The 21,411-nt window shown below is 41.1% G+C and overlaps 1 protein-coding gene across 1 annotated transcript in view; it reads left to right on the top strand.

The window, feature by feature from the left end:
- Positions 1–21,411, top strand: part of PLPPR1 (phospholipid phosphatase related 1) — a 117,399-nt gene that overhangs the window by 73,862 nt on the left and 22,126 nt on the right. Inside the window, exon 3 of the mRNA XM_057383144.1 lies at positions 12,736–12,924. Coding sequence (XP_057239127.1) covers positions 12,736–12,924 — 189 coding nt within the window. The remainder of the gene's footprint in view (positions 1–12,735; positions 12,925–21,411) is intronic.

Here is a 21,411-nt window from a genome sequence, read left to right as displayed (position 1 = left end):
GCATCCATAAGTCTATAGTCTGAGAATAAGCACAGAGAAAGTAAAGGTTGTGGYTTGGTGTGGTTTGCTTTTCACTTTGTGCAGAACTTTGTTCCTTTTGTATTTTGCTTTATACTAGTTGYCATTGTCATCTGATTCTCCCACTGTCGATACCTTCAATTTTCAGAGAGATGCTTGCTTTTCTACCTACAAGGACACACTAGAAATCAGAATATGCTATTGCATCTCCTRTAAACAGTTTTGTTTAAATACGATGTGAAGATACCAGAGAGCAATCATGAAAAACATACTGAAAAGATGTGTAAGTCTGTTGTGTCAGAATCCTGTGTCCTGTCAGGATCTGTTGCTTCTTAACACTTGGAGAAGATTGTGCTGACACCTTCCATGTAAGTGAAAATAGTCATTAGATTAAAAAGCCTTTAGAGTTCATGATGGATTTCACAGCTTTTACCAGCCATTTGTACAGTGAAAAACCATTAGTCAGTGAACCATCATCAGGGTTACAGGGCAGCTTGGAAGCTGTTTTAGCCAAAGGCAACTTTTCAACTTTCCAGAGCAGTCCCTGTATTGGGCATTTTATGAGGACACAGATTTAAGGAAATAAAGTGCATGCGTATCCCAGTCAAATCCATGTTTTGCATGCAATGAATATGATACTCCAAAGCTAAATAAGCTGCAAGTTTGTGATTTTGATTAGTGAAACTAGGCAGACAATGAATTATGACACGATTCTGCATTATTGCTATTGGACTGGATGACTCCTTTCMCTGTAATCCAGGTTAAGAACTGCTGTCAGAAAGAATCAAACTCAAAGCAGTCTTTCACAGAAATATCTTCTTCAAAGTAAGAAGGGCAAATTCAACACCAAGTTCTCATTAAACACTTTGGAATTACTCTGAGTTTTCAGAATACTGTATTTAAGTATTCCAACAAGTTTCATGAATTTGTGTGTCTCTGAGTCTGGATCAGACCAATAGGTAGATCCAGAATGTGTTTTAGAGGAGCAAATCCTGAATCCTTTTAAGCACAATTTGGACACCAGTTTTTTGAGAACTGACAGACTGTTTTCCATGTTCCAGCCTTCTTGTGGGCAATTTTATGAGCTGCAAAGCACTTCTCCCACATTCAGAAGAAGCAGTGAAAAACATTCCAAATCTTCCAACCAAACAAGCTCTTCCAAAGCAGCTCTTTCTAGCAGTGGCTGGTTGTATCATACTTCAAGTACAGAAGTTTTTACTACTGTGTTAGGTGCTGGATTTCATGGACTCAGTAGGAGCTCTCTTAGCAATCCCTGGAGACRATTCCAGCATTTTGTGCTCTTTCTTCTAGGCAAAGCCTGGATAGGCAGGATAACCAGTCCTGGCAGTGTAACTCGTTTTCAGTCAGTCCCAAGAGATCACAGGTATTTGCCACCTCAATAGCTCTCAGTTTCTTCTCTTTCTCAGCTTTAGCATCAGGTTTTAAATTTGGGGAAAGCTCGTAGTGCTGCATTGAGAAATACAYCTGTTCTTATCATTAAAGGTGCTGTATCATTATCACTGATGCTGGTACATGCCTGAAGTTCAGTGAGGTTTTCTTCATTTGAAAAAGCTGATTCTGTGGATGTCTTGAGGAGGAGGAGATGGAGGGGAGAGGACAGGACAGAAKAGAAAAGAATGCTCTTGGTTTCTTTAAGTTTAATATCAGAATAGTCAAAATATAACTCTGCTCTGCTTCTGTTGCTAAAAAAAAAGTATCATTCTGAACAGATGCTATTTTAATGCAGACTTTTATGTTAAGAGAATTACTTACTTTCTACCACAATTTGTAGATCATTTTAAGGTGTTACATGCTGGAAGCTGCASTTTCCTGGCTGTGTTCCATTTGGAATTGGGTAGAGCATTAATGCCACCTGCTGAAAAGCCCCATGGGACCTGCTCAAGGGAAGATAAGTATGCTATACTTGTATCTTGGAGGTTTTAACAACAGTTGGTAATGGTGATGATGTTCTTCAGGTATTAAAAAAAAAATTTAAAATCTGAAATATTCTCCCTCTTGGTGAGAGGTGAGAGTCAATTCCTGCCTTGTATAAATCTCATCCTGACATTTATCTGAAAGGCTATCAGGCCCCATGTTTCTGGAGCCTTAAAGGAAAATTTTTCTCAGTTTTTATTAAGAGAGCAGATTTGATTTTCACATATAGAAGAKAGCCAGTGATTTCACAGGAAGTTCAGAATGTATTTATACAGCTGTTTTAGGAGCACCTTTCATTTCGCTATTGTTTTTTGCAAACTGTGGCAAACTGCTTTTTGCCACAGCAAAGGTAGCAGTCTGCATGTATCTGTTAAGAAGGTACTACATTAAATACAGGATATGTATTTGAGGGACAGAAAAAGTGTGGGACATTCCATGATCTCTCAGATACGGGAAGCAAAGCAAAGCTGGAGTGTCTGGCCCTGAAGAGGAGACCCATCTAATTTTCCTGAGTAGTTTGCCATTGTAGCAGACAAGCAGCTTTCTGATCCCTGTCCTTAAAGTGTGTGTCTTCCAAATCTTGCTTGAAGTCCCATTGTTACTGTGTATTTAAAACTTTTCTTGATTTTCCTTTAAAATTCCTTTCCTGCAACAAAGTGGTGATGTGACAATCTCAATTTTAGTTTAAAACTATTATCAGAATTTCTGGCTTTTTGTTGCGGGGAAGAAAATTCATGAATGTAAATCCTGTCAGAATTTTAAATTTACAACTCTTTGCACTACACATACAGACTGTGGATTGATGCAAATTACAGAGACTTTAATCCAGGAAGGTCAAACCAGGTTTAGTAATATTTATGCTATTAGTGAACAAAGTGAGAGGGAGATCAGAGTGTGCCAAGATCTGAGAATCAGCCCTGAGTAAAAGACCAAGGAGCAGAGCCAATGSAGTGGATATCTCTTCCTTTTTAGCTCTGACCCCTTCAATCACCAGCTCACTGCTAGATCAGCTTTCTGGCAGCGAACTTTTGTGAACCTTTTTCAATAAGGCTTAGGGGGAGAAGAAAAAATACTCCTTCTGTTGTTTATTAGTGTAGGAAAATWGGCACAAGATAAAATCTACTGATTTTACCACTACTGACATGAACCCCTGGATTCATTTTTTTGTAAGTAATAATCTACATTTTCAGTGTGGTTGCTTTTACTGCAGAGTCAGTGGAGAGGGAAAATGTCGCTATTTAAAATTGCCTTCTGGAAACACCACCCTCCTCCAGGTCAGTAGTAATGTCAGAGTGCAAACATAGGAAAGTTGGGTGCACAGTATGATGTCAAGGAGCAAGTGGTGCTTGTGAACAAATACTCACCAAGAGGGATGAACCCACTTATTCTTCCTGCTCCTGATAATCCCCTTTGAAATTGCTGGCTGCAAATTTACTGGTCTTAAAATTATCTTCTCCTCTTTCAAACTACACAAACCAGGGACAAAGACTTCTTTTAAAAGACAGGATGAAGCCCATAGTATATTATTAAACAAATTACTATTACAGCCAAATGACCTGAAATTCCAGCTCTACTTCAAAAAATGAGATGATGATATAAAATACAGGGGAAATCTCGAATATATTAAAAACATAAAACATTACAGGCTCTGCATGGTCGTTTTGAAGTGTGGCATTTGGAATTTAATGTCGCATTAATGCCCCCTGCTGATAAGCCTTCAAAATCTACTTTGAATCAAGCTCAGAATTTAGGTCTTCTACATCAGTACATTCCTTAAATTTAAAAAAAAAAAAAAAAAAAAAAAAAAAAAAAACCAAACAAAAAAAACCCCAAAAAACAAAACAACTGGCATATATCTCATCATAACTGGGTTCTTCTTAAAAAGATCACATTTCTTTTAAGTCTGCTACATACCGAGGTCTGTGCTGTCACAAAACCAGTAACAACAACTTATAATTGTCCCATATGAACCCTTTCTGCCCTTGGTTTAGTAAAAGGGTCAAAGTGATGTAGCATGACTGGACAGGACCTAAATCTTAAAGGAGAGAAAGAACTTTTTTATAATGATTTAATAAAGAAAGCRTATTATTATAATAAAATATAGCTTACAAAAATAGAGAAATGGCAAGAGGGTGAGCAGATACTTGGGGTTGTACTAGAGGGAGCTGAGTCACAGAATCACTGGAGGTTGGAAAAGCCCCCAAAAACCATGCAAAACAGCTGCTAACCCAGCACTGCCAAGTCTGTTACTAGCCCCTGTCCCTAACCCATGTCCTAGATGATAAGCCTTTTCACAGCATTTGTGACCTATTCCTAGCTAAATTAAAGATATATTTAGCATTGTTTTTTTTCAGAGACTCTCTTGCTAATAACAACACATATATTACTTGATTCCACAAGAGAGCTGGGGGTCCATTTTCTCCCTCTTCAAGCAAAGGGAGAAATGCTTTTCCTATGCTGTTAGTGATTAAAAAGACATTACTGTGTTTTTTCCAGTTTCCATCACCTGTGCTGCTGCATCTTTCCTTTGTCCATTCATTTCCCTGCCTGAGGTACCTAAAATCTTGTGCAAGTGCCCTTAGCACTGGCTGAGCACCTGAAGCTTGCAGGGCCACCTGCYCCTGCATGCCATTCCCTCTGAAGAGAGTTGTCCCTCTCCAGCATCAAAGGTTGAGCTTTTCTCTGACAGAGCTGATGTAAAGAGGCTCTCCCAAGGCAGCCCAGCTCTCTGTGAGTGCAGTGAACACAGTGAGAATTAGCTCAGGCTGTTCCGAAACACATAGTGTGGGGTAGGTGTCCCTCCTTCCTTCAGGCTGACAGTTTCAGCCTGTGATCAATCCATGGATCATATTTACCTGTCAAAGAAAGTAGGTTTAGATTTATTACATAAGAACCACTGGTGAGAAGTAGAAGTCTATAYATGAAAAGGTTTCAAACTGAGAAAGCTAGAGCAGTGTGTGAAGTGCACTGAGTTATGTATGAGTTATATGGATTGAGAAAATCAAGGTGCCTCATGCTGTTACTTATTTTATTTTCTACATATGAAAAGTCTGTACTGGCTAGAGCATTTTTATGCCTTTGTGTCTGCTGCCATTAAGAGACCTGCCTGTACTGCTTTGATTGCACAGTTAGAGCTGGAGAAATCTGGATTCTTTGTGTGGGTGAGCTCTTAGGTAACATTAAGCTATTGTGGTGTAGTACCTCACCGTTCTTCAAGGACCATTACGTAAAAAAGAAGCTGAAAGAGTTTTTAATCAGATGTCAGTAGTTTTAGAGGTCATGCTGCTCTCACAAAACAACTTCTCCTGAAGTAAGTGCTTTAGGAAGACATGAAGTCCTTCTTTTTTTTTGGTCTGAGCATGTCTTCTTCATTTTTACAAATTATACCTAATCCATACTTATTTACTAAATTAAGACAGTATGTTTTTGAAATAAACTTGTAAAAAGCTCTGCAGAGACTGCTTTGATTTCTACACAGCTCCAGCTTCAAAAGCCCTTGTGCCTTAATAAGCTTCTCTGCCTCCAGTTCCCAGCTTGTGCCTGCATGCTGAATAGACTTCAGAACTCCTGTAACAAAGCCATGTCCTGGATCAGGCTGTTGCAGACCAGGCCACGACTTCTATGGGCCATAAAAAAAAATTATTTCAGAACCAGATTGAAAAAATCAGTTATATAAAGTGAGGGGGAAAGAACACTTTGAGGCGTGGCAGTGTAGAAAAATCACTGGATTTCGTATTTAATCTGTCAATGTCTAACTTATCTAAATATTTATSTAATAAAATAAATGGTTATTCAGCATAATGAAATCATTGACTTGTACTTGTTTTACCATTAAATGGAATTCCAAGAGATGTTGTTTTTTTCCTTTGTCTCTTCCATTATAAAATGTAGTGTGTAACAACCAGTCCTGTGTCTCTCTTTTTGTCTTTGTTCTGCAATATTTTCATGAAAAGTAAGTGATTTGCTGCATCCAGTTTCTTGGCAACAATAAAAGATTGTGCAGTCAGCCAGATCCTTATGATCCATTACAAAGATTAATTTGCTGCACTTACAGGCTTCAGGAGCCTTTGCTGTCCAATGCACTTCTCTTTCCGCAAACCTGGGTCTGCTACAGGAGTGTGAGGATGAAACCTTTAAAGGCAAATCACTGRTGATGAAAGGCAGAGAACAGATGTTGAACAAACTGCTGTAGAGACTGAGGCTTTTGCTGATCCCTGAAGGGTTCATCCTGCTCATTCCCAAACACCTGCCATCCTCACACCTTACTGTGAAATTTCACCTGCTGCCATATCTGGATCAGATGTACTTTTAATTAATGGTAGTCTCCATCTTTGTTATTTTGAGCATAAGCTTGTCTGAAGGCACATTTAATATTTTCTCACCACTTGACCACTCCACAGTGTGAAAATGTAGGTATTTCTTAAGAAGTTGTAGTAGGTTTTCCACMTAGACAGTTTTGGGAACCCTGAAAGGGATTCCAAGAGAGATGCTGTAAAAAAGCCTGGCAATGTGTCTGTTTCAAGTCAAATTATCCAAATACAATATTTTTAGGAGCTTTTAATTTTTCTGCCAGAATTAAAGAAAACAAAATATAATTAAYGAGATGCTTGCTTTCCTTATGTCAGTTACAAGCACTATGAGGTGAAGATTGATTTACTAAGTAGAAATCAGCTGGCCACAAATAAATAGAGCAAATACTTATAAAAAAATATTGATCATTGAACCAACATGCTTTTCTGAGGCCTCATCCTAATCAGGATACTTCAGGAAACAGGCTTGGTAATTCTTAAAGAGAGGCTTCATCTGCTTTTAGAACAGAAAAAGTGGGTCTTTGAATTTAATTTATTAAAGCGATTTGTTTCAATTTGCTGTGCTTCTAACATCTCTCTGGTGCAGCTGAAAGACTGGAGTTCCCATCTTCAAAGAAAAATGGACTGTTTCCCTTTGGAGAGAGACCTGGAGCCATCCTTGGGCAAAACAGTCTGGATTGCACAGTTAAAGATTTCTGATACTATCCAGTAGAAAGCAGAGACACCCCTTAACAGTTCCTTTTAGCAGTAACTTAGGAGTTACTGCAGGACACACACATGTGCTGTGACTGTTGGAAGGTCCAGTGCTTCTATTCTAAGAGCCATGCTCTTGTCACCTCTCTGAAAAAAGCACACCAAATTGTTTCACATTTTGTGTAACAGCAGGTCACTAGGGTTCGGAGGAGGTGGGTAGAAGTATGATCAAAATGAGTAGAACTGTAAAACACMATGTGTCTCAAGGGCTAAAAATACTTGTGCAGGTTTATGGTGCTCATGAAATTGTGGCAGTTTCAGTTAAACTGAAACCCTCTGAAACTTCATAGAAACAAATGGAGCCAGGGCATCAGTAGGTATCTCAATGAATATGCACTAAGGAACACCACATGCAAAATTCTGGTTTGGCTTCTTTCAGGAGGAATAAAAAAGTTGTATTTTATGTTACCATTTGTGTGCAAGAACAGTTTTTCAGTTTTCAGTTGTGCACATTAAAGGCATTGTAAGATAGTCTGTGGGAAGGCTGATAAGCTGAAAGAACTTACGTATTTATGTACAAATAGCAGTACTACTTGGGGGGGTTTCAAGTTCACTCATGGACTTGTAATAGCACTTATATCAGTGACAAAACACAGCAAAAGGAGATTTTTGCAGTGGCTGTGTGCCTGTCTTACAGGACAGACAGGTTGTATGGCTAAAGAATACACAAGARATTTACCCTGTATCTTCCTTTTTTCCATCAGTTTCTTGCTCCTCTGTTAAGAACTCTGTGGAGTCTTCAGTTTAGGCTGATCAAAAAATTCTGCGTCCCACCATGTATTCCCTCTTCTAACATTGATCTCTGTCTTTTACAGCTTTATGCCCCTTTCCCAAGTGGAGTTGCCCTCTTGCTTTCTTACTTGCAAAACAGGGGCCTCTTTCCTGTGAGTAACTGTTTAAAAAAAAATCCCCAATTGCTGAGAATATTGGGAAGTGCTTTGCAGTGAATTATAGAGTGCATACAGTGTGGGACTTCAGTCCCACTGCTTGGAAGTGTCATAATTTTATTTAGATGTCATTGCTCTCTCAGTTTTGCTGTCAGAGACCCTATGCTGTTGAGGTGAAGAGGAGGATTTCTGGATGTGCATCTGTAGCCTTGAGAGAGTGTGACTGAACTGTACTGCTTACTGCAAAGATTCTTTCTTTGTACTCAGAACACATTTCATTAATACCTGATTAACTSTGCACCAAACAATTACCCATTGCCCAAAGAAGACGGCAAGACTTGCTTCCTAGTTCTCAAACATTGAAGAAAGTGATTTTTGACTGCAGAGAATGCCACGGGTTAAAGAAGAGCATGGGTGTGCAGTTACAGGAAGATCTGGAAGGGCAGAACCAGTGTGGACTTGTAGAGAAGAGCAGAATTTAATGGTGTGTCAAGGGATGGATGTTAAGTGGTATGTAATTAATCCATTTAAATGGCTGCCTTTGAGGAAAAGACACACCCCAGTTGSTTAAGTCCAGCTTGTCAAGATTCATTTAAATTCAGTAGGAATTTTTAATTGGGGCTGAAACAGACACACGATTTGTTTTCTTTACACTGTCATGAATGAGCTTCTGCAGAATCGGGACCTAAGCATATATATCATTGAGCCTKTTCATGTGCAGATTATTGACTAATCCAAAAAATCTGGTTCAGAAGAAAGGTAAATCTTGGCTCTGCCACAGGCTCTGCTGTGACCTAAGGGCAGTCATTTTATCTCCTCAGCTTTTGTCCCCTCTCTGTAAAATGGTGATAAGAGCATTTTCTTACCTTACAATGGAGCAGTGATGATAAATATTAAGGATTATGACATGGTTAAATACTGCCGTAATGGAGGCCATTAAGCACCTTAGACTTATTAGCAGCCTTCTATTCATTGGCTGTTTTTCTGAAGTAAGTGAGCATTATTTCTTTTTCCCTGTAAACTAAAGGAAATAAGTTAATGAGAATTAATGCATAAACCCTGCAAAATGCCAGCGTTAAACTGCATTGTGTTTTCTGAATTACGTAAATGGGGTGTYTTGTATTTTTGAGTCAGCCTACCTGCTCTTCTTCCCTGCTTCCTTCAATGATTGTAAACCTGAAAAGAGGGAGACAAGGCAAAGGTGCCATCTGCTACAAATGGACCGTGGCTACAAAATTCAGGCCCACTGAGCTTRGACCCTGGAGCACTCATATTCCAGGATGTCTACAAGGCAACACTGCAGCTGTTCCTTATCCCAGCACCCAGGGAAAGTTTACTATCTTGCAGGGAGTCCTCCTGTCTCTTGACATCCCTGCTTCCATCCAATTTGAGCCCTTCTTGCGCTTGGACCTTCTTGCCCTCCATGCCAGATCATTCCTAGTCACCAATTACCACTGACAAGCAGCCACAATTAGAATTTTCTCTGCTCAAACAGCAAGTTATCTCACTCATGTTAGAGTAAATGCATATGAAATAGTGTCCATGTAGAAAGAAAGAAGGGTAGGGAGAATGAAGTTTCTGGCTGCATTTTGCTGGGAAGCTGCTTTGAAGCAGTGAATATTCAAGGTGAGGCACAGGAATTTGTCACACAGATGTGGTTAGGTCTTCCCTGATTTTATGAGCAGCAAAAATTTTCATCATGTCTGTGATACTAGTTGAGTGTACTTTCTGTACTTCACATTATCCCTTGGGACATAGTAGGGTCTGTTTAGCTGGAGCTCAAATCTCTGATGGCTGCTGTTGCTGTTTYTCTGAGCTGGTGGATGTTACCTATAGGATAGTGTGTCCACAATTCAGATCTCTTTTCACGGATTATATGCTTTTTAATTTTTTTCCCCTCTCATTAGAACAAAACACAGAAACTGGGAGTGTGAAGAGGATTGGTTTATAATTGATGTATCTTACGGTCAGGTTAGGAAGGGGCTTGGAGCAACCTCTTCTAATGGAAGGTGTCCCTTCCCATGGTAGGGTGGTTGGAATGAGTTGAGCTCAAAGGTTCCTTCCCACCCAGATCTTTCTGTGATCCTGTGATCTGTCATGTTTTGGGTCAATATCAATGTTACTCAGTCAAGAGCTGTTTTTTATATGCAGGAGCGGTTTTTGTGCAGCACTGAGTCAGCATGTGATGCTGCAAAAGTGAAGGTCAGTTGTACAACTGTTGTCTAGAGACTACATTTGGGAGAAGTGACATTCCTCTCCTGTATCTAAACACCTTATTTTTTTCAAAGCATCCTTTTTTCCATATGACACCCAAAGGGTGAAAATTTAGTAACCTACTTTCTCCTTCTTCTAGTAAGAGGAGAAAATACAGCTATCTATTGTACCATCTCCTGCTTTCTTCCCTGTGTTTGTCAGTTGGGGCTGAAGTATTTCTGGGAGCATGTTTGGGATAGGAAGTGTGTGTTGGATTGCTTTTGRCAGTCCATGTCATCTGAGGTGCTGGAACTGAGTTTAAAGCATATATATCCAAGCATCTTGTAATCYCCAATGTGTTTGGCCAGGCATGCCCAGTAGTGACAGTGTCATTGCCTTCCTCTGGTGTTAATTAACAAAGCTGAGTTGCCCAGGTTGATCAGGAAACAGGGAGCTGCTCAGGGAGTTAAATTCAGATGTAAGTTAACTTCTGTGTCCTTAGTTATAGGACTATGTTTGTTTGTAGGGAATCCCATGTACTCATCCAGGTTGCTGTAAAGGTCTCTGGGGAATGCAGAAATAGCAGCATCCTTGCTTTATGTTTCTTAAAAAAAATTCATTCTGGGCAGGTATGAGATCTTGAAAATTATGTGTCTACAAAATTAGATGGTTAATTTTAAAGATAAAAAATGGGGGGTGGAATGTCACAGCTGTGATTTCTCTGTGACCTTTTAAGTCTGTCTACAAGTGATGTAGGGAGGCTGTGAAGGCTCCATCACTGGAGATGTTCAGAAACCATATGGGCATGATCCTGGGCAACTGACTCAAGGTGTCCCTGTTTGAGCAGAGGACGGTGGACCAATTGACTCCCCAGAGGTCCCTCCCAACCTCAACCACTCTGTGCTTCTTTAGTCTTCTACTTTCATCAATGACTTCTCTCATTTCATGAYTTTTTCTAATTTTAGTCCAACTCTCACTCAAACACACAATGGTTTTAATGGCTGGCTGTGCATGCAAGGATGTGCCTGAGGAGTGCATGAATAACTTCAAGTGTATCTTTGAGGTGGAATTGCCAAAATTAATTTTCAGAGGTCTTAAAATAATGTCGCAGCAAATACAGTTTTGATGCAGAAATCCTGGAGGCAAGATACTAAAGTCAAGAGTTGGTTATTCCACTTTTTCCAATGGTGTGGCAAGATAACTTGTATAGTTACAATGACAGTAATAGTTGTACAGTGACAACTTCTGTAATAGTGCAAGAAGGCAGTCATCTCCCTAAAGAGAGACGAAGAGGATTTTCAATCAAGATCCTCTAACTGTTGCAATTTAGAATCATCGATTCACAGAAGGGTTTGGGTTGGAAGGAATTCTTAGAGGCCAGCTAGCCCYCTGCAACAAGCAGTAATACCTTCCAGTGGACCAGGTTGCTCAAAGCCCTCTCCAACTGACCTTGAACACTTCGAGGATGGGGTATTCATCACCCCTCCAGGCAAGCTGTGCCATTGTGTTATCCTTGTTGTAAAATACATCATCCTTATACCTAGTCTGAATTGACCCTCTTTTACTTTAAAATGATTGCCCCGAAAAGAACCAGTTATAAATCATAAATCAATATTGCTATTTTTGTCTTGGATGAGGACTCTGATGTAATATTTTCTTTGCAGTGTGGCAGAGGGGGAAAAACAATTAGTGAATTGGCTTATTTTCATGACATGAGATAGTGGCACCTTTTGAGGTTGTTGTGACCTGTGTTGCTGAATCAGTGTGGGAAGAAGCTGATACAGACACTCATGTACAATAGCTGTGGATATACAAAAAAAAAAAAAACCAAAACCAAAGTGGATTGCTGAGGTTCCAATCAACCTGTTCAGGAGCTATAAACTATGAAAGGTGAGACCAGAAAGACTTCTTGCAGTTCAGAGCTGTGATATAAATTAAGCTTAAGACTCAGGCCAGTTTTTCCAAAAGCAGCTGTGGTGAAGTGGGTGACCAGGCAGTGTGCAGCAGGCCCCACAGGTTGCTTCGAGATTTTTGAGTAGACTTCTGAAGCTTCACTCATGAGAAGCAGCTCCAAGGAAAGGTGAGTGGCAGGAGGGAAGTCTTCCTTTGGATGTGTCTTCATGTGGGACACAGAGGGCTCGTATAGATTAGCACCACGTGCACGTTCTCCAGCATGAGCTTGCAGCTGCAGCAGCGAAGTGTTTTGGCTTTCGCTTCCTCTAGGCTTTGTAATAATCCTTTCCCACTCCCTGCCACTGAGCACAGGTTTTAGCTGTCGCTGCTGCTGTCTCCTGCCGCGCTGCCCCTCGCCCTGCCACTGCCATCGATCCCCGTTGTACTGACACTCACATGCCCTTTGATAACCTGGAGCTGTCAAAGCTCCCGTCCCCCTGCGCGCCACGGCGCAGACCCGCTCCTATCTGAGACGTTCATTAGTGTCGTTTGCCAAAGGTTTATGTAACAGATGTTGCAAAGCAAAGGCACAGGAACACACGCACACACTCACACACCATTATGGCAGGGGTTGTCAGAGTGACGGTGAAGGGAGGATGGTCCACAGGACTGGAGTAGCTCGCAGGCACAGCTGCATCTGTTCAAAAAGCAACTAACGCTTCTCTGTGACTATGCTTTATTTTCAGCTCGTCATCATGGCTGGGACTGTTCTGCTCGCCTACTACTTCGAGTACACCGACACGTTTCAGGTGCATATCCAAGGTTTCTTCTGTCAGGATGGGAATTTGATGAAACCATACCCTGGGACAGAGGATGAGAGCTTCATTTCACCTCTTGTGCTGTACTGTGTGCTGGCTTCAACTCCGACAGCAATYGTGAGTATGAGCAATTATTTGAAATCTCCGCGACTGCTTCATAAATAATAACAATAGTCCTGTGATATCTTTGTCCTCYTGCCTCGCTGTTCAGCTGTAATTGATTTACACTTAGCCGAATCTCTGTTTTGCCTCAGCCTAATACGATCTTCATCAGTTATCTCCAGAAGTAATTATTCTGAGGTAATCACAATGCAAGACTGAGGGTTAGAGCTTGTTAAGCCTTTTACAATAGCTTGCTTATTTCACTGATTAGTTGTGAATTTCCTGGGCTCCAGAGAGTCTCTAATGCAAAGGTTGTGTATTACTGGAAGTAAGAAAACAGGATAAAGCTGAAGTAGAATCCAGGTCAGATGTGCAGTATATCCAGGATTATTTCCTGCTATATGAAAAGGTCTGTTGAAGGGCCTTAAACGGTTTAGATGAGCAGAAAGATGCTAAATATGAAGAAAAATAGGAACGCTCTTTTTGTTTATAATCTCTTTAATTTTGACAGTCACCTAACTTTTTTTTTTACCTGGTTTTCTTCATTATTCATTCAGCAAGATGCAATGTAGCTGTTCTATGCAGATGAAAATATTCAATTAGCTGAGTACTTATAATGCCAAACAAATTATTGTAGTCACTGGTTAGCAAAACTTTGGCCCTTTTCCATTTTCCACACAGAAAGTTGGAAATTTCATCAATAGCCAGCTTTGCTGAATTTGTAGTTACACTGATAATTTCCTGTCAGCTTGTGTTTATGAACTTTGTTTTATTTTGTTCTCTTTATTTCTTTCCTGTTAATATTTATTTCTTATATTAATTTTGCTTTTCATCCCTTTCAAAAGTTCATTAAAGCTGTACATGACATATTTACTTTTGATGGTGAGGGCTTCACCATAGTCTGTTTTAAGTTCTGTTCTGCAGTAATTTTAGTGCATCAAATCATGTTCTTGTCACAGAATGTGATAAGAAGTGTGAAAGGGATCTGCAGAAGAGGCTATTTCTTTTGGTACAGGACACTTTCTRAAAACAGCCAGGGGTTTTGAAGTGGATTACGTCATAAGTTTATGAAAAGCTTCTGCAGTAACAGTGTTCTTTTGTGTATTGGATTTCATTTTATGTCAAGGTTTTCATTTTACTTTGTGCTGCAGTAATAGATTATTTGAAAATGAAAAAAAAAATACTACATTTCTGCAACTCCCCCATCAACATAGTGCCAATGTTTAGGGACGTAATTTTCACAACTCTTTTTCTGTAAAGATAGATGGAGGGTCRCAACCCTGTCTCGATTCCAGAGCAATGACATTAGTGGGAGGTTTGTCCCTTGATARTTGATACAACATTGGGTAAGAAGTGTTGCTCTTTATTTGGATCCTTGCTCTAAGTTTGATGCTAACCTTYCAAGTTTTGCTCCACTGGATTAGTATTTATTTTCTTTTTAGTAATCCAAAACTCTTTTCCTAATTACTACTTTATATGAAAGCTGAGTTAGACTCTTGACTTGGCAGTGCCGGTTTAATGGTCAGACTTGATGTTCTTAAAGCCCTTTCCAACCTGAGAAGTTCTGTGATTCTATAAGGAGTGTTGTTTTTGTAGTTTCCATAGCCCATGTTAAACACAAAGAATTAAAGGCTGCAGTGAATGTCACAGGAGGTTGTTGGGTGCTGGAGATACCTTCAGCTTCATGCTGTGTGGAGCTAGAGAATGTGAACCAACTCACACAATGCAAACTGTGCAAAAATGCTAGTCCGGGTCCATGAGGACAGCCATCACCCCGGGTGAATGGATCCAGGGCTGGGTATAACTGGTGAACTCTGCTTCTTGGGCTGTGCTGTGCTCTGAAATTGGCTATGCTGCTACAGACAGAGAGGAAATGGTCAGGGTCAGCACAGGGCTCTTGGCCCCATGCTTTGCACTGGTGATCTTTACATACAGCCTCACGGAGACAGCAGGTCAAACTTTCCTAGGAAAACATTTTTCTTTCCAGTTATCAATGTAGTATTTATTAATGCTTTATTCAATCYAATTTTTAAATCATTTGTATCATTGTATTGTATTATTAACACCTGATTCAGTTATTTCATGTCTTATTACTTAGATTCAGGCAAATCTTTCCACCAGGGCATATGTCAGAGGCATGTGCTGGTGCTTGAAATGACTGGTGCTTATCACAATATCTTTATAGTACTAAATTCACTTTATTTCCTAYTCCCATCTTTTTCTGAGAGTCTTTCCCCTCCTTGTACAGTAATTTCATACTTTTGCTTCAGCTTGTAGCTGACTCTGCAGACTGAGTTTTGACAATGATCATTAATAAAAAAGCTTATAAATGAGACAGAAAGTGAGCTCAGRTTCTCCCTTAACTATATACTTGCATTTCCCTGCTGGTCACTCMATTCAGTGTGAGCATCCTCCTGTCATCCTGAACTTAAATGGGGGCTGCCTCTCAGTCTGTCCACAGTGTGGGGAGAGATGTTTGATCCAGTTGAATCTCCCAGGGACTTCAGTGACAAGACCAAATGCAGCCATTCCTATGTAGACTGTGATGATTTGTGCCCTCCAAAAGAAAAGCTCCAAAAACTTCCACACAAGCAAGAGAACCCACACAACTGTGCATGGTGGGAGGGAGTGTTGTGTGCATTCACTATCAATTAAGTTGTAGCTTCGGTCCCTATGCTTTGCTCTCAGAGGGAATCACTGGTGTTGTTCAGTTCCACCGTGAAGGGATGACTTAAGTCTAAGGTAATGCCAGTCCCTTCTTACAATTACTTGTTTATTCTCTGCACAATGCTTACTGCTTCACCACCTGGTGGTAAAATATTACCACTGTCCTGACACTCATGGCATGAGAGGAGTGATTACTGTTGGATTGGGTGGAACCCAGCGGCAGCGAGGTGCTAGCCCATGGTGCTCTCTGAAAGGGCTGGAGCTATGGGAGATACCCTAGGAATCTGTACAAGCTGCCTCATCTGAGGCACAAGCAGCATTAAGTGCAGTCCTGTGTGCATGGGTCTGGGGAGGACTCAAAGCCATGATTTCAGCACAGCTGTGAGTGTTAAAGTGCTTGCAAGACAAAAGGGAACATCTTTGTGAACTTAATGGAATATCTTTGTGTCTCTGTCATTTGGGTATGGGGAAAACTAATGCATGTGTTTTATTTCTGAAAGCACTTTTTAGGAGTGCTGCTGTGTATGTGCACTTCCCTGCACTTTTAGTGGCAAAATAAATGTGACTGGTCTGGTTTTATGCAGTTTTATTCATTGTTTTTGAAACATTTCCCTAAAAATATTCTGGGATGACCCCACCACATTCATCAGTGTCGCCAAAGACTAGCTTTCCCTGTTACAAGKTTCCTGCAAAGCAGCCAATTCCCCAGCTGGTGCTAAACAATCCTTCCAGAGTTCAGCACTGTGCCTACTCGGCTCCATCCAATGTGATTTATCTACCCACCCGAGAGAAGCAGAGAGGCTTAGGARCAGAGCCAGCTCACTGAAATGAATACTGAACAGTGGCAGAAAGCTTCAAGGGTACTGCTCTCACTGTTCTTTGTTACCTTAAGGTGAATAGAAAGTGCCACTACTATTTCATTTTCGCACAAACTTGTTTCTTTCCCTCTGTTTCCAGGTTGGAAGTGACAATCTACATGTAATCTCTTAACTGTCCAGGGCTGTTAATTTGTGCAGAGCAGTATTTGTTTTCAACTAATGTTGAAATCAGTCAAAGCAAAGCAGTCTGATTAGGAATTAGCAGTTGAATTACGGTGTTGGTCTGAAGTGGGAGGAAATTGTCCYAGCTCCTCTCTACAATCTGCATTTACCTCTCAGCTTCAGAAACATCATTCATCTAGATGGTTTTCCTATTCTGTCGTGATTCCTTGGTTTTGGCTTAGCACAACCATGTTATTGCAGTGATTTATTTCTGTAAGGGAAGCCAGGGAATTTCTGCATTCCCCTGTGGCTGCTCAGCAGCAGATGCCAGGAAAACCAAGAGCATCTGACACAGCTAGGAGCTCTGTTACAGCAGCTTCTTCCCGGCTTCTTGAGGCAGGAATCACCAGGCTCTGCTGGTGATGGAGGTGCCAGAAGGCACAGCCTCCTGTGCCACAGCCTATTGCCCACCACACTTCGCCCCTGTCCTCGCACAGCACGCTGTGTCCTCTGCCTGTGGTGACTTGGCTCCCTCTTCTGGAGTCTTGTCAGGGCTCAGGTGCTGAGGTGGTGAATGACAAGAAGGGATAGAAAGGAGTGAGGCAAAGGTATGCACCATGCCGTGTGTAAATGCTTATATTCTGCTATTTGCACAGCATTCTGGAAAAATGAAAATATACCTTCTTGGTTTGGTTCAGCACTTTCAGACACTTCTGTTGATGCTGTCTCCGGAACCTTCTGGTGGTCCCAGCCACATGCCAGTTTGTGAGGAACAATGCAGAGTTGCAGAAAATGTGTCTTCATTAGAACTTCAGTATAATTCCTTTAGAGAGTTTTACCACTGTAATTAGGGTTTTGAGCACAACAATAAGACAGTTTTAGGTTTTGAGGAGGCTAGAATATAAATTGTGGATTTTAATGTGAAATAAAAAACAAAAAACAACAAAAAAAACAAAACAACAAAGCAATTTACTTGCTCTGGAAAAGTACTTGTAACTGTTCTTTGCTATTGTTTTCATTCAACAACAGCCACCCACTCAAAACCAGAATGAGGTAGGAAATTTAATGCAGATTGAACCCATTAAGTTTGTATCCTTGGAAAATTAACAGTGAGCTGGCATTGCAACTTTCAGCTGAAGACACTGTTTCATCTGCAAAATACAGTATTGATTTCCAGGGGCRGAGAACACCTGTCTAGAGGGTGATGGCAAAGACAAGAGAATGTCTGAGGGARCTCTCAGCTAGTCCCTTGTCCTCAGGACAACAGTAATGATGCTATCAGGGAAAACTTCTGCCCACCTGGGCAGGTTTGGGTCAGGGCCCTGTCTGTGGATCACAGCAAGATTCCTGTGTCCTGGAGAGGGTGTCAAGGCAGACCTCAGCCACCCCTTGCCTTCTAAGGTGGCTTTTCTCAATATAAATTGCTAAGTGTTTGCCACCTGGATTTGACCATGGAGTATCTCAGCTTCACTGTGTCAATATTGGGTCCTGTACATGGCAGATAGGATGGCAGATCAATATTCCTCAAGGGCTAAGGCTAAATGTTGGGGAGATCTAAGGAATTGGGAACTCACAACAATAAGTGAAATTCAATATAAGCATTCTTCTTAGTGGGGATTGTGGAGAAGAGGGAGACGGACTGTTCCGATCACAAGAGGCAACCCTGCAAAGGATGCCAGTTTCAAAAAATGAAATGGATTAAAAATTAGGAAAGCTTTAACAATGAAGGTATGCAAACACTGAAGCAGAGGCTGTGGGATCTCCATCCTTGAAGGTGTTTTTAATGTGGCCACTGCAGGCTGTGGTTGTGCTGGCTCTGCTTTTTGAGAGGGGCCTCTTCCCCTAAATGGGGAAAAATTTAAAACCCTGTGTATTTCTGAGCCTCCCCATTTTGTGTGGTTTGTGAAAATCTTCAGCCACTTAGTGACAGAAGAATGGAGACACAAGCTCCCATGTAGAGCCTCAAGAACATCCTCTTCCTGATTGCAGCCATTCTGAAGCAAACCTCAGAGACACCACAGTGCAAAAAGGCAGAACTGCTTTTGGCTCAGCACAAGCCAGCTCATGAAACACCTGCTGGAGCACTTAGCAGAGGTCACCTTTTGGTGAAGACTCCTGCATCTCCMAGGGAAGGTGTGTGGATTCATGCTGAAACTGGCTGGTTGGGGTTGAGAACCCCACAACCCTCATCTGCTGCTATTCTCTGTTTCTGAGTGCTCTGCATGTGGCGTGTCTCACAGCCAGTGCCTTCCTCGTATCCGCTCCGCCCCTTGGCTGCTGTTTGAATGCTTCAGTCTTGATTAATTTGGCTCTTTCTTTTTCTGACATTAAAAATGCAGCCACACGCATCTTTGCACAGGATTCAGGAAATGTCATACAGCTTGCTGAAACCTGCCCAGAACTGAGAGCAATGATGTATCAAGTCCTGAGTTCAGTTTTGTTTGCTGCAGAGATTTTTGTGTGCTACAGCATGTCCCTGGTGGGTTTCAGTGTAGAAAGTGGTGTTAACAAGGACTGACTGGGTCACAAGGGTGCTGTTAGAGTAAAAAAGTAGAAGGATTTAAAAGAAATCAGAATAATATTATTTTAATGCATAGGAAGATAGTGTCTGCATTTYATGTAATTTTCCCTAATACAGGAACTCCATCGTGTTGCTGTGATGGGAGATGACATCACTTGTACTTTTTCCATGGAAAGCAGCAGAAGGAAGTAACTTTCATAGAGAAACAGACTTGAGGCAGTCCCAGGCTGTGGGCACAGGGGTGCACCTTGCATCTCTTCCATGCACCCTGGCTGATGCTCTTCCTTCTTTATTTTTGTAGAATTGCAGCTGGAATTAAAACACTGGGAACTTTCACATAACCCCCGTGTTCACTGAAAGTGTGAAAAAAAATACCAAAATAGTATTTTCACATTTGTTGTGAGTGAGTGGTGAGTGAGTGAGTGAGTGAGTGAGTGAGTGAGTGAGTGAGTGAGTGAGTGAGTGAGTGAGTGAGTGAGTGAGTGAGTGAGTGAGTGAAGGGGAGGCAGGTGGAATAGCATGGAGGCCATCAGGGCAGATTTCTCTGGAGAAGAGAGATGAGAGCACTTTGAGTTGCAGTGAATCCATAGTGGGTTTTCAAAGGGAGCAAGACAGAAGTGAGACTGGGGCAGTATGACTGGAGCACAGTAGGAGCCAGATTGCAGCACTCCTCATGCTCAGGAGTTTAGAGAAACATGACTGAGGAGAAAGGTGTTGGCTACTGGAGGAGAAGAAAGCCAAAGTAYGGCAGAGGAATGAAGAAGGAAAGGAGTCCTCTGCTTTGCTACAGGATTTGAACTGAGGTACAAATATCCTGCATATCCAATATCCTGCATGAGAAAAACTGATTAAAGGAACAAATGGGATTAAAAGCTGGGCCCATCTGTGGCTGTCAGCACCATCAATAATTACTCTTCTAAATTTGACACAACTCTTCAAGTCTGCTCCCCACCCTTGCCCCACTGCACRATTACCACAGGAGGGTAGCTCCAGGATGCTACTGTTCTGCAACCTCCTCTTGGTGGTACCACAGACCCATTTCTGGGTAGTTTATCTTAGTTTCTCCTCACAGAAACRGGTCTTCTTGATGTTCACCTCAATTTTTCTTTTCAAAATGAAGTTGTGCTCATGATCCTTTGTGTGAGCTTATTAGAAAATGCTATAGGGAAAAAAAGATTCCATGTCCCTTTAAAAGCAATAGTTCCATTATTYTGATTAAATTGATTATTAAATTTATGAACTCTTGGTAATCTGTACAGGAGTGCAGGGAGTATCAGGTGCTAATGCTGTGCTGAGAACTTGAAAGGAGAAGATGAGACATTTCACTGTCTGAAAATGTCAGCTGAAGGACTATCATGGATAAAAGACTGCTGAAGAGGAAAATGGACGGATAATTTTATCATCTGCTGGGTCAGGAAGAGCCAGGAAATAAGTAAAGCATGTGCAGCAGAGGGCTTTGAGAGCTGAACATTTAGGGGCAAGTATTTGGTGACTGCCAGTAATGGGAAGGAAAATTGAAGGCATTTTCTCACTGGAGTGGTTGAAATCAGCAAAGGAAAAATGACTGCTGGGTAGGGGGTACTTCTAATGCATGCTATGGCTTTGGGTCATCCCTATATTTTTACCTGCTAGTAATATGAAATAGAATGTGAGCAGAGTTCCAAAGCAATACCTCCTCAGTGTAGAGGAACTGCTAAAATCATCCAGGGCACTGCCTTTGATTCCCTATTACCTACATCATGCCAGACTGCAGATCACCTACGCTTTCAGTCCCCACTCCCCAGTGCAATTCTCCTGACATTTCTACTATCTAATTAAGCCAGTGTGATACTGAAGTTCACTAACCTCTCATTGTTTTCCCAAATGGAAATAAAACCAGTTTGCTTGCTGGGTTTTTTTTTTCCATCCATATTTAGATGCAGAATCTATAATTAGATTTCAGATTTAGAACTAATTCGTAACCATTGCTGGAGTGCTGATTCTGTTTTGGCAGGGGCTCAGGTACTCAGTAGTGCTGGTGATTGATTCTGGGAGGCCAGCTGGGCATCTTGGCTGGATGTAGACCCTGCTCTTGCAGATCATTAGTGTTTAWATCATGAGAATCATGATTTCAGAAATACCTGAACAGAAAAAAAATATACAAGTTCTTTGAGAGCTATTCAGTCCACATTCAACTGCACAGTTAGACTAGCTTTCAGAATCAGGTGCTCAATTGCCCATTGAATTTTTAGGAAACAACAAGGCTGACTTTCTAGACAGCCTATATTAAGCATATAAGAAAAACAAATTTCAGCAACTAAAATTTGGTGCCAGAGATTACATGACAAGAATTGT

Source organism: Malurus melanocephalus, unplaced genomic scaffold (assembly GCF_030028575.1).
Source record: "Malurus melanocephalus ecotype Western Australia unplaced genomic scaffold, MMel_1.1 scaffold_608, whole genome shotgun sequence".
NCBI classification, from domain to species: domain Eukaryota; kingdom Metazoa; phylum Chordata; class Aves; order Passeriformes; family Maluridae; genus Malurus; species Malurus melanocephalus.
The sequence above is the reverse complement of the archived record's forward strand: the minus strand, read 5'-3'. Positions and strand labels throughout refer to the sequence as shown.